The 13,692-nt window shown below is 48.7% G+C and overlaps 1 protein-coding gene across 1 annotated transcript; it reads right to left on the reverse strand.

Annotated features, from left to right (window-relative positions):
* Window positions 1–9,664: 9,664 nt before the first annotated feature.
* Window positions 9,665–13,220, reverse strand: LOC123181760 (probable protein phosphatase 2C 48). Its single transcript, XM_044594094.1, has 4 exons — window positions 12,468–13,220; window positions 10,877–11,294; window positions 10,566–10,789; window positions 9,665–10,478 (listed from the first exon to the last, which is right to left on the reverse strand). Exons 1-4 carry the CDS (start codon window positions 12,660–12,662, stop codon window positions 10,296–10,298), a joined length of 1,020 nt encoding a protein of 339 aa, XP_044450029.1. The 5' UTR covers window positions 12,663–13,220; the 3' UTR covers window positions 9,665–10,295.
* Between the last annotated feature and the right edge of the window lie 472 nt (window positions 13,221–13,692).

Raw genomic sequence — 13,692 nt, forward strand, 5'->3', positions numbered from 1 at the left:
CCCAACGGTCTTCTGTGGTTGATGCAATATTTATGCGCATCGAATCCACAGTTCCCCGCCACTATCATTGCGGCTGAAGATTCCTGACATCTACAAAGGATCAGATTATTGAGCAAAAATAACAGAAGTGGTAGAGTTTTGAACGGTTTGGCACACACTAAATCAGCGTTGTGATATATATTGCTGTCACACGACAACATATCATGACCGAGGCCCGAGGGTTATCCTCTTTTCGGAAAACATACCTCGACTGTGTGCATCACAACGATGATGAGCCAGGAATTATCCTCTTTTTCTAAAAAAACACGGGAACATATCATTTTTTATTTGTTTTCCATAACTGATTAGCCAGAATGGTTTATGATTAGTGACATGCAGGGAGACATGTACGTCAACTCTCAGCTAATGTCCTTGACACAAATCACACAAAACGGTAAATCTCGGAGCAATTATGTCGCATCAATCGGGCGACCAATTAACTAGGTACGAACAATGAGCAGTCGATATAGCTAGCAGTACTATACGCTCCTTTCATTCCGAAATATTTGTCGAGGAAATGATTCTCCAACAAGTATTTCTAAACGAAGAAGGTATCTCGATCTGGAATTGTTAATAGTCAATTCTGTCGACAGGAAGGAACGTTACGTACACATCTGCATGCACATTTCTACGAAAACACTAATGCCCACACGTGTGGACGTTTGCATCTCGCCCACACGCATGGCTATATGCCGGTTTGAGTATGCACGAATCTTGGCATGTTTTATCAGATTTTTTATGCCACGTAGGATTGGGCTGGTGCGTGAGCATTCATCCGGTCGCCCACACGCCCGTTTCCACACGCGGAGGTGCTGGTGTGTGGGTGTTTAGCAGTTCGCCCACACGTCAGTTTTCAACGCACACAGAGGGGCTGGTGTGTGGGCGTTTATCAGTTCGCCCACATGCCCGTCTCCTCTCCCACACCCAAAGTTATCAGTTGCCATGTGTTTTGCAGGCAATGGCGGAGCCAGGGGTATTCTTGGGCATTCCATGGAATATCTACGATTTGGCCCAATAAAAAATCAGATATACATATCCATTCTCCTGTTGGGGAACGTAGTAATTTCAAAAAAATTCCTACGCACACGCAAGATCATGGTGATGCATAGCAACGAGAGGGCAAAGTGTTGTCCACGTACCCTCGAAGACCGAAAGCGGAAGCGTTATGACAACGCGGTTGATGTAGTCGTACGTCTTCACGATCCGACCGATCCAAGTACCGAACGCACGGCACCTCCGAGTTCAGCACACGTTCAGCTCGATGACGTCCCACGAACTCCGATCCAGCAGAGCTTTGCGGGAGAGTTCCGTCAGCACGACGGCGTGATGACGGTGATGATGTTGCTACCGACGCAGGGCTTCGCCTAAGCACCGCTATGATATGATCGAGGTGGAATATGGTGGAGGGGGCACCGCACACGGCTAAGAGATCAAGAGATCAATTGTTGTGTCTAGAGATGTTCCCCTGCCCCCGTATATAAAGGAGGGAGGGAGAGGCCGGCCCTAGAGGGGGCGCGCCAAGTGTGGGGAGTCCTACTAGGACTCCCAAGTCCTAGTAGGATTCCCCTTTCATTTCCGGAGTAGGAGAGAAGGAAAGAGGGGGAGAGGGAGAAGGAAAAGGGGGTTGCACCCCTTGTCCAATTCGGACCAGAGGGGGGGCGGCGCCTCCTTCCTTTTGGCCTCTTTCCTCTATTCCCGTATGGCCCAATAAGGCCCAATACTTCTCCCGGTGAATTCCCGTAACTCCCCGGTACTCCGAAAATACCCGAATCACTCGGAACCTTTCCGATGTCCGAATATAGTCGTCCAATATATCGATCTTTACGTCTCGACCATTTCAAGACTCCTCGTCATGTCCCCGATCTCATCTGGGACTCCGAACTACCTTCGGTACATCAAATCACATAAACTCATAATACCGATCGTCACCGAACTTTAAGCGTGCGGACCCTACGGGTTCGAGAACTATGTAGACATGACCGAGACACGTTTCCGGTCAATAACCAATAGCGGAACCTGGATGCTCATATTGGCTCCTACATATTCTACGAAGATCTTTATCGGTCAAACCGCATAACAACATACGTTGTTCCCTTTGTCATCGGTATGTTACTTGCCCGAGATTCGATCGTCGGTATCTCAATACCTAGTTCAATCTCGTTACTGGCAAGTCTCTTTACTCGTTCCGTAATACATCATCCCGTAACTAACTCATTAGTTACAATGCTTGCAAGGCTTATAATGATATGCATTACCGAGTGGGCCCAGAGATACCTCTCCGACAATCGGAGTGACAAATCCTAATCTAGAAATACGCCAACCCAATAAGTACCTTCAGAGACACCTGTAGAGCACCTTTATAATCACCCACTTACGTTGTGACGTTTGGTAGCACACAAAGTGTTCGTCCGGTAAACGGGAGTTGCATAATCTCATAGTCATAGGAACATGTATAAGTCATGAAGAAAGCAATAGCAACATACTAAACAATCAAGTGCTAAGCTAACGGAATGGGTCGAGTCAATCACATCATTCTCCTAATGATGTGATCCCATTAATCAAATGACAACTCATCTTGTGCTTGTGATCTCCATCTCCGAAGCACTGTCATGATCACCATCGTCACCGGCGCGACACCTTGATCTCCATCTGAAAGAACATGCGGTGCCCCCATGTTTGGTTTTGGTAATTAATGACAATCTCTATGGACTAATGGTTGCCTTGAGTTATATTTGAAAGATTTGTCCATAGGCATTTCTTGAAGTCCATGTGTTGGTTTCAAGGAGTTTATGTGGTGACCAAGGTGTTATTAAGGAATTATCCAAAGATTGGTCATGTGAGAGTTGAGCTTATTGTAAGCATGTCTTGAAGAAGAAGATTGTGTGATCATTCATGTTTACCTTCAAGACATCATCCAAATGAAGAGAGTTGGAAAGAGTCAAGGTTGATCAAGACTAAGTCAAGAGTGAATCAAGTTGATCAACACACGAAGCGCACAAGATGTACCGAGAGGGATCAAGCGATCCCATGGTGTGGTGAGCATTGTCAATTACGCTTTGTGTACTAACCCATGATCTTCATGAGAGTTCTTTGTGGGGTTAGGTTGCGGTGTGCAAGTTCAAGTGAAGCATCATGAAGAGATCAAATGCTTGAAGCTTGCCGTCCATTGTGGTGACAATTGACTTGTGAAGATGTTGCGGTGTGCAAGTTCAAGTGAAGCATCATGAAGAGATCAAATGCTTGAAGCTTGTCGTCCATTGTGGTGACAATGGACTTGTGGAGATGTGCGGAAGAGTGGCTCACCCATAGTGGAGCATGGGGGAGCAATCAACTAGTCTTCATCGAGCCAACGCAACCAAGAAAGGTGGTCCAACTTGAGGGAGTCAAGATCGTCATCATCTAGCTCAAGTGGACCATGTGCAAGGCAAAGGTTTGCTCTTGATAGGTTTTCTATTTTACCGGTCTCATGATGGTAGGTGGGATACCGGGTTATAGGATCGATTGCCGTACTATCAAGGGGGCTCTCGATGAGTAGCTTGATCGTATCGTTCATAGAGAGCTCAAACCATTGCATCCTTGCATCATCTTTATTGGTTCTTGTTTGGTTCTTCTCTTTGTGAGTTTTGGAGCTTATGGTCATCTTGATGACAAGCTCGAGTTCATCGAAAACGGAGTTCACCCGCATCTTCTATGATGTTTTCGATGTTGGAGGTTATGCCGGTTCTTCTCGGTTGGAGGTTTCACTCCTCTATTTGTTGGCATACCTCCCCTACCTCTTCTTACTATAACCAGTCGCTATTTTGATGCTACTCGTCTTTCTCTATCCAACAAGCTTGAGTTTGCTCAATTCGGAGCTCATATGCAGAAGTTATGGCAGTTTTGGTCCCAGCGGTAGTACCGCGGGCCGGAGCGGCAGTACCGCTTGGGTGCTACAAGCGGTAGTACCGCTCTAGAGCGGTAGTACCGCTCCAGAGCGGTAGTACCGCCGGTAGCCCCCAGCCGTAGTACCGCTGCGGTCTCGTGCTAGTACCGCCTCGATTCGAGGGGTCTTTTTTCGTGTCGGGTTTTACGGTACTAACCGCGGCAGTGGGGGCCGTAGTACCGCTCGTATGCGGTAGTACCGCCCTGACCACCGCGGTACTACCGCTCTGGCCCCAGCGGCAGTACCGCGGGGGGGAGCGGTAGTACCGCTGGCCAAGCGGTAGTACCGCTCTCTGCGGGGCTGGTGTGGGGGGTAACGGTTGGATTGTTCCCCCCATTATATAAGGAGGTCTTCTTCTTCCCCAATGAACCTTATCTCTTGAGCTCGTGTTCTTTTCCCATTGTTGACCTTCTTCGAGCTTGCTAACTCTCAATCCCTCCATGGATTCTTGCTAGTTTTTGAGGGAAAAGAGAGAGGAGATCTAGATCCACATTTCCACCAATCACTTTCTCCTCTATGTGAGGGGAACCCATTGGATCTAGATCTTGGCGTTCTTGGTGTTCTCCTTCTTGTTCTTCCTCTCATTTTCCTCCCTAGCATTAGTTGCTTCGGTGGGATTTGAGAGAGAAGGACTTGGGCACCTTATTACTCTTGGGTGCTTCGTACCCTTGAGCTTGTTCCTCTTGGGTGCTTGGGCGCCCTAGACGGTTGGTGGTGTTCGGAGCTCAATCATTGTGGTGTAAAGCTCCGGGCAAGCGTCGGGGTCTCCAATTAGGTTGTGGAGATCGCCCCGAGCAATTTGACGGGTACCGGTGACCGCCCCCAAGGGTTGCCAAAGTGTACGGGTTTGGTGACCGCCCCTAAGGGTTGCCATCTTGCACTGTGCGGGGGCGTGAGGAGATTACGGTGGCCCTAGTGGCTTCTTGGGGAGCATTGTGCCTCCACACCGCTCCAAACGGAGATTAGCATCCGCAAGGGTGTGAACTTCGGGATACATCGTCGTCTCCGCGTGCCTCGGTTATCTCTTACCCGAACCCTTTTCTTATGCACTTTACTTTGTGATAGCCATATTGTTTCTTGTCATATATATTGCTATCACCTAAGTAGTTTTTCTTACTTAGCATAAGTTGTTGGTGCACATAGGTGAGCCTAGTTGTTGTAGGTTTTGTGCTTGACAAATTAACCGCTAGGTTTATTCCGCATTTGTTCAATCCTCAACCGTAATTATTTTAAAGCGCCTATTCACCCCCCCTCTAGGCGACATCCACGATCTTTCACCATCGTACCATCGTTGTCGTCTCGCCAACTATTGCTTCTACGACTATCACTACCGCTTAGTGATAAAGTAAAGCAATTACAGGGCGATTGCATTGCATACAATAAAGCGACAACCATATGGCTCCTGCTAGTTGCCGATAACTCGGTTACAAAACATGATCATCTCATACAATAAAATATAGCATCATGCCTTGACCATATCACATCACAACATGCCCTGCAAAAACAAGTTAGACGTCATCTACTTTGTTGTTGCAAGTTTTACGTGGCTGCTACGGGCTGAGCAAGAACCGTTCTTACCTACACATCAAAACCACAACGATAGTTCATCAAGTTAGTGCTGTTTTAACCTTCTCAAGGACCGGGCGTAGCCACTCTCAGTTCAACTAAAGTTGGAGAAACTGACACCCGCCAGCCACCTGTGTGCAAAGCACGTCGGTAGAACCAGTCTCGCGTAAGCGTACGCGTAATGTCGGTCCGGGCCGCTTCATCCAACAATACCGCCGAACCAAAGTGTGACATGCTGGTAAGCAGTATGACTTGTATCGCTCACAACTCACTTGTGTTATACTCGTGCATATAACATCAACGCATAAAACCTGGCTCGGATGCCACTGTTGGGGAACGTAGTAATTTCAAAAAAATTCCTACGCACACGCAAGATCATGGTGATGCATAGGAACGAGAGGGGAGAGTGTTGTCCACGTACCCTCGTAGACCGAAAGCGGAAGCGTTATGACAACGCGTTTGATGTAGTCGTACGTCTTCACGATCCGACCGATCCAAGTACCGAACGCACGGCACCTCCGAGTTCAGCACACGTTCAGCTCGATGACGTCCCATGAACTCCGATCCAGCAGAGCTTTGCGGGAGAGTTCCGTCAGCACGATGGCGTGATGACGGTGATGATGTTGCTACCGACGCAGGGCTTCGCCTAAGCACCGCTACGATATGATCGAGGTGGAATATGGTGGAGGGGGGCACCGCACACGGCTAAGAGATCAAGAGATTAATTGTTGTGTCTAGAGGTGCTCCCCTGCCCCCGTATATAAAGGAGGGAGGGAGAGGCCGGCCCTAGAGGGGGCGTGCCAAGTGTGGGGAGTCCTACTAGGACTCCCAAGTCCTAGTAGGATTCCCCTTTCCTTTCCGGAGTAGGAGAGAGGGAAAGAGGGGGAGAGGGAGAAGGAAAAGGGGGTTGCACCCCTTGTCCAATTCGGGCCAGAGGGGGGGGCGCCTCCTTCCTTTTGGCATCTCTCCTCTATTCCCGTATGGCCCAATAAGGCCCAATACTTCTCCCGGTGAATTGCCGTAACTCCCCGGTACTCTGAAAATACCCGAATCACTCGGAACCTTTCCGATGTCCGAATATAGTCGTCCAATATATCGATCTTTACGTCTCGACCATTTCGAGACTCCTCGTCATGTCCCCGATCTCAACCGGGACTCCGAACTACCTTCGGTACATCAAATCACATAAACTCATAATACCGATCGTCACCGAACTTTAAGCGTGCAGACCCTACAGGTTCGAGAACTATGTAGACATGACCGAGACACGTTTCCGGTCAATAACCAATAGCGGAACCTGGATGCTCATATTGGCTCCTACGTATTCTACGAAGATCTTTATCGGTCAAACCGCATAACAACATATGTTGTTCCCTTTGTCATCGGTATGTTACTTGCCCGAGATTCGATCGTCAGTATCTCAATACCTAGTTCAATCTCATTACTGGCAAGTCTCTTTACTCGTTCCGTAATACATCATCCCGTAACTAACTCATTAGTTACAATGCTTGCAAGGCTTATAGTGATGTGCATTACCGAGTGGGCCCAGAGATACCTCTCCGACAATCGGAGTGAGAAATCCTAATCTCGAAATACGCCAACCCAACAAGTAACTTCGGAGACACCTGTAGAACACCTTTATAATCACCCAGTTACGTTATGACGTTTGGTAGCACACAAAGTGTTCCTCCGGTAAACGGGAGTTGGATAATCTCATAGTCATAGGAACATGTATAAGTCATGAAGAAAGCAATAACAACATACTAAACGATCAAGTGCTAAGCTAACGGAATGATTCAAGTCAATCACATCATTCTCCTAATGATGTGATCCCGTTAATCAAATGACAACTCATGTGCATGGCTAGGAAACTCAACCATCTTCGACTAACGAGCAAGTCAAGTAGAGGCATATTAGTGACACTCTGTTTGTCTATGTATTCACACATGTATTATGTTTCCGGTTAATACAATTGTAGCATGAATAATAAACATTTATCATGAAATAAGGAAATAAATAATAACTTTATTAGTGCCTCTAGGGCATATTTCCTTCATCTCCAGGCTCCAGCCCAGGCAACAGGCCACGCGAAGTCGAGCCCACGGCACACAGCCCTCTACTCGTTCACCAACAGGATCGACCTAGCTGCCGCTGCTGGCGGCGGCGCTGCGACGACAACCACACCAGCCACCAGCACAGCGGCACCTCCAGGCGTCCAGCCATCTGCAAGTCCCATTCTCTCGGCTACTCTGGTCGCGGCCTCGCGCTCGTCCCCTCGTTGGTTGTGATTGTATAGCAGCAACAGTAAATGGACTTAGAAAAGTATGCTCCTGAACCTGCAAACAACAGTTAACATAGACGCTTAGGAGTATCCTAACTGCCTCACATGAGCAGCAAATAGATTACATAGGCAGTTATCCTACATATGAATTTTTGTACATGATTATTGAGAAGAGTATGATTTCGCAAATCGGTTCGATCCTCTCCAAAGAAGTTTCACAGTGAAAAAAAATTGAGATGTTAAAGAGCAGATTTAGCTGAATCGCTCCTGGGGCTTTCTACCCCAGGGAGCTTAGTGATTTAGTATACATTTACATTGCATTGCAAAAAAAATTACAATGAATACCCAACACCAAATTCCTGGCTCCGCCACTGTTTGGAGGGTACATGGCAACTGCCCTACTATACTTGTAAGCAGATGGCAACTCTCTCTTTTACCCGAACATGTTATTTTGCCATGTCTTTTTGTAGTGCTATATGGCAACTGCCTAGTGTTTAGTATATGGCAACTCCTAAAGATACCATCGCGCCCACACGCCCGTCTCCTCTCCCACACCCAAAGCTGTCAGTTGCCATGTGTTTTGCAGGGTACATGGCAACTGCCCCTAGTGTGCTTATAAGCAGATGACAACTCTCTCTTTACCCGAACATGTTATTTTGCCATGTCTTTTTGTAGTGCTACATGGCAACTGCCTAGTGTTAGTACATGGCAACTCCTAAATTTTTTCAAATCATAGCAACTGTAGTAGACCAGACCACACATGGCAACAGCTGCAGTTGTCCAAAAGATGAAATCTAGCACTTGACCTGAGATGGCAACTATAGTTGAGCAACCATGGCAACTGTAGTTGTCCGACATGGCAACTGTAGTTCAGCAACATGGCAACTGCAGTTAAACGAACATGGAAGAGGGTCCGGACCATGGCAACTGCGGGGACGCGTGGTGACTGTCACGCGGGGCGTGCGGGAGCATGAGGTAGGAGGCCTGACGTACGGGCGTGTGAGCGTTATCTATTTTGCCCACACACAGGCTTGTGAGAGGGATCGCGAGGCAAAAAAAACGTGTGGGCGTTACTTATTTTGCCCACACGTAGACGTGTGGGCTGATTCTCTTAGATACCACACAAAACGTGTGGCCAGACCCCTTTAATGCCCACGCGTATGGGCGTTATCGGCGTCCCGTTTCTAATCTTACAATCTGCGAAGTAGGTGATCTGTTTTTCATGAGCGTGTAGAGAGGGTGGTAACAGTACATCTGACATGATAAGCACGGGGATGTGCCATGTAATGTGATGAGAACAGGGAAAAGGGGTACGTGGTATGTCGATCACATTTTGACCGGCCACCTGTGCATGCGTAGTCCAAGTGCGTGGACATGGCACCTGCACGCGAGAGAGGATTTTCTACCATGCACGGGGCCTCCCGTGCATGCATTCACCGCTTTATTTGTTACCGTGCGGGACCACTGACATCATTTATACTCCTTTCTCTCTCATCTAGCATACGTTCTAATGATATCCTACTCACTGAGTTTCATTCAAGTAAATAGATGCGTGTTGTTTGTTGAATTAAAAGTTTGGTTTACATTCAGTTTGCACAATTATGTTTTTTCTGACAAGATCTTTAAAACAAGACCAATATTGAATATATTTTAGAAAATATATTTTTGACAGCTAAATCAACATGCTTCAAACTTGTTTCATACAAATTTATTAATTCCACGCAAAAAACAATAATGTGTTACTAAAAAAAACTTTGAATTTTTATAGTGTTAAACAAAACATCTCATAGTTTTATGTACTTTTAGTTTTATATGTAACTTGTTCAAATATATTCAAAAGTGGTCTAGTTTTAAAGTTCTCATCACAAACACAAATATGCATACTGATCATATATTTTCTTTTGATTCAAAAGATAAAATAGAATTGAACATGGAAATAATAAAATAAAAAGCATGCGATGGTGAAGCATAGGCTTGCATGTGGTCAGTCAGAGAAAGATCTGACAAACTATAAACAGCGTCAATGCATTGCCATCGAATCTTAAAGAAATATCAACGGCCCTCCCATGCACCGGACCTCCCGTGCATGGGAGAATTGCTTTTCCCACCTGCACGCCATACACGCCCATACGTACCTATCCTTCCGGTCCCAGATCCCGGGCGATCAATCATGGGCATGGCATTCAGCATTCACTGTAGGATGCCTCGGTCAGATATTTTCTGGTCCACGGTTCAGATCGCAGCAGCTGTCGAGGGGTGACAGTCGGAGCATGTCGTCCTCATCTTTCGGTCATCCACCACCGGCAGCAGTTACGTTCGCCCACCGTCCATGCGTCCCGGTCACGACGAGCTGCCGCACGCTCTCATGATCTGCAGCGGTCTTTCGGTCTCTGATCGCGACGTCTGCACTCGCTCTACCAAGAGAAGGACGGGCGTCTCTCTCTCTCTTCCTTGTCCACACGGCAATGCGGGGACGAAGCTGTCCGCCTACGATAGCGGCGAGTGGTGGAGGAAGAGGCAGATCGCCGAGCAGTCGTCGACGGCGTAGCCCCGCCGCTTGCGCCTCCAGGCGCGGACGGCGCACTGGACCAGGCGCTTCGCCGCCTTCTCCCTCTCCGGCGTGTCAGCCACGATCTGCACCGCCTCTTCGTTGGTGACCACGTCCCAAACCTGCCCCCATTTTTCCACGTCCATCAGATGATGCGGTAGAGCGCATAAAAATGGTACTACCATTGACAGCAAGAATTTGTCCCTTACCCCGTCGGTGGCCAGGATGACGAACTGGTCCCGGGCGGTGATCTTCCTCTGCGTCACCTCCGGCGCCGAGATCACGCCGTAGTCCTTGACGCAGTAGTCGCCGAACGCGCGCGACATGGCCAGCCCCGGCGCCTCCCGGTCGGGCAGCCACACCCGGTGCACGCCGGGCTCGTCCTCGTGGCAGTGCACGCGACCCTTGCACTGCACGATGCGCGCCTTCTCCTCTGCAAAATCAAATTTGAATGCGAGTGAGCAACGGCCTTCTCATCAAGCATCCTGAACGTGCAGTACGTCTGTCACTGAGTACTTACGAGGCAGGTTGGGTTTGAAGTCGACGGTGAGCTGGACGGCGGCGATGCTGCCGTCGTCCGACGTGGTCCCCAGGACGGCTCGGGAGTCGCCCACGTTCGCGATCACCATCATGTTACCCTTCTTGACGATCGACAGCGCCGTGGAGCCACTGTTGACCGCGTCGAGACGGCGGCTGCGGCGGAGCTCTTCGTCGACGGCTGCGGCGGCCGCCAGGTAGGACTGCCTCCAGAGGTCGAACTGGCAGTCGCCGAGCTTCTTCTCGCCGTCGATGAGCGACGCCAGCGCGACGGCCTCCTGCCAACGGCACAACAGCGACGACGGCAGCGAGTCCCGGACGGCCTTGGAGACGTAGTGGCCCCACTGGCCGTGGCCGTCGAAGATGCCGCAGAAGACGGTGTCATCCTGGCATCCGAATCCCTGAAGAAAAGGAGTGTGCATCTCAGTTTGACTAGTCGAGGAGTATTTTCATTTGTTGGCATATTGATATTTACATCGAATCACACTTTTAGTTGGCCTGGCCTAATGCGATTTTATTTTTCCTCTTGCAACCTGTATTCATTCGGCAATGCAGTTTAGGACTGTAGGTAACGTACTATACCCCTTTCTGCCGTCGCAGTCAGTCTCCAACAAGCCACATTGGATTCAGAAAACCAAGAAACCGAACACCTTTTTTTCTCCAACAAACCAAGAGACGTAGTAAGATGCCATTTTGGCATGGAGTACTGTCGAAGCCAAAAGCAAGCAGCATATCCAAGGACAACGTGAACAACATGCTACAAAACCTATGCCTTGAGAAGCCACGTATCACTAATTACATCAGTGAGCCTGCTTAATTAAAGGGCCAACATCACTACACTACTCCGTTTGGCATTGCTCGTTAGATTATAAGTATAAAACTTAATCAATTTCTGTCTATTTTGTAAGAAACATATCTAGATATGTTTCTGTACATTTTCTAGCACGTAACAAAACATATTTTTTCTAGCAGATTACAAAATAAATTCAGCATAATACGGCGCAAAGATAGACTGAGTCTAAGTTGTATTCAAGACTTCCTGCAGTAACAAGAAAAACTCGGTACTGAAGAGTACAAGACGAACTAAAACACCTCGTAAAAACAAAGAAAAATTGGAAAAAAAAAACATGGTTAGGCAAATAGCGGGGAGAGGTTTGAACCCCACAGTTTAGTTTAGGAAGCCGTTTGATTTATTCTGTGGTCAGAAACGAGAACAAGCCAGCAACTAGTCCCAAGTACTGCCTCCTCTGTTGGACTATTTCTTACGGCAGGGATGGGTCGATGGGACAGGGCCAACGAACCATGACACCATGCACAATATATCTTCTTCGCTTGCAAAAAAAGAACACACCAAATCTGTTTGAAACGCCGGAACAAAACAAGTTCCTGTTTAAATTCTTGATGAAGAGATTCACCAAAAGAGCTCCGCGTTGGGTGCCGAGCTCCACAAGATACTCTGTCTATATGGCACCAATGATTGCCACGAGCACGAGCAGAGAATTTCACGTGGAACAGAGCATCAACATGACAATTGCGACGAAACATAGCAGAGGCGATGGATGGATGGAACTCACCTCCCAGACGACGGAGCAGTCCTGGTTGGTGCCCTTCTCGCCGCGGCGAGACCACACGGCGGCCAAGGTCCCGGAGCCCTCGCCCCGCAGCGTCCCCGACATCCGCAGCACCGTCCCCTGCGGATCCTCCTCCTTCCTCTCTTTTCCAGCCATCGATCGGGCCAGCCCCTGCAGCAGCGACGAGAGCTGCCGCATTCTCGCTACCCCAAAGAAACAACCAAAAGAGTTCGGCGGCGGCTGCTGCGCGCGAGAGTTTCTTCTCTCACCCCTTGCTCTCTTAGTTTCTGGGTGACCGACGACACTGTTGGTGGTGCGCACGGGCAAGGACAGAGCACTGACCCGCCATGGCGATGGGTGGATAGGATAGGGAGCTCTCTCGGGCGGTTTCTTTAGCTTAGGACAAGTCCCTATCGATTCGTTTCTCCCGGGCCTGTCTTGTTCCCGGGAGTTCCTTTGGATTGAAGACACGATCGAGCTTGGGCTCACTGGAGATATGGATAGGATCGGTCGATCAGGTTAACTTACTAAGCAATAAGGAGGGGAGCAAGCAAGGTTTAATTGGAAGAAGCGGGGGTCGTGTTGTGTTGTGAGGTGAAAGCTCGGAAGAGCTTTTAAAGGAGAGGAGAGCTGGAGAGGTGAGTTGGGGAAGACGAGGTGGGTTGGGAACGAATGGAAGAGCCGGGCGGGCGGGCGTGCAGTGGAAGCTACAGGAAGGAAACATGCAGACCGAGGGTGCGAGGCAGCAACACGATGGAAGATGCTTGTTTGGCTGGGGAGATAGATAGGACGACGGGTATATGTTCTGGGAGACCGACTCGGCGTATTCCGTTCCGTCAACAGCTTTCTGGTGTTGCGTTTTGTCCCCGTTCCGTTCTTGAATGTGCCATGATGCCGCCTACCGGGGCATCATGGGCAATGGCGTGTGCGAGGCCGGTAGAATGGACGAGATTTTTTTCCGGAGTTGTTACGGACATCTAAAGATTAGTTTTAGATGAATTATCATCCAAGCAAAGATCTAGGACGACGATAACTGCCACACGTGTGAGCGTTAAGGGGTCTGCCCACATGTTTTGTGTGGTGTCTAAGAGGTCCAGCCCACACGCCTACATGTGGGCAAAACAACTAGCGCCCACACGCTTTTTTTTCCTTACGGTCCCTCTCTCACACGCCTATGTGTGGGCAAAATGCATAACGCCCACACGACCTCTCTCAGCCACCTACCTCA

Source organism: Triticum aestivum, chromosome 1D, assembly GCF_018294505.1.
Source record: "Triticum aestivum cultivar Chinese Spring chromosome 1D, IWGSC CS RefSeq v2.1, whole genome shotgun sequence".
NCBI lineage: Eukaryota > Viridiplantae > Streptophyta > Magnoliopsida > Poales > Poaceae > Triticum > Triticum aestivum.

Bases quoted from the DNA above. Each gene is read 5' to 3' on its own strand.
- LOC123181760 (XM_044594094.1), bottom strand. From the start codon at position 12,662: ATGCGGCAGCTCTCGTCGCTGCTGCAGGGGCTGGCCCGATCGATGGCT. The intron at 11,295-12,467 runs GTGAGTTCCATC...CCTTTTCTTCAG, and splicing joins ACTGCTCCGTCGTCTGGGAG to GGATTCGGATGCCAGGATGA. The intron at 10,790-10,876 runs GTAAGTACTCAG...TTGATTTTGCAG, and splicing joins CTTCAAACCCAACCTGCCTC to AGGAGAAGGCGCGCATCGTG.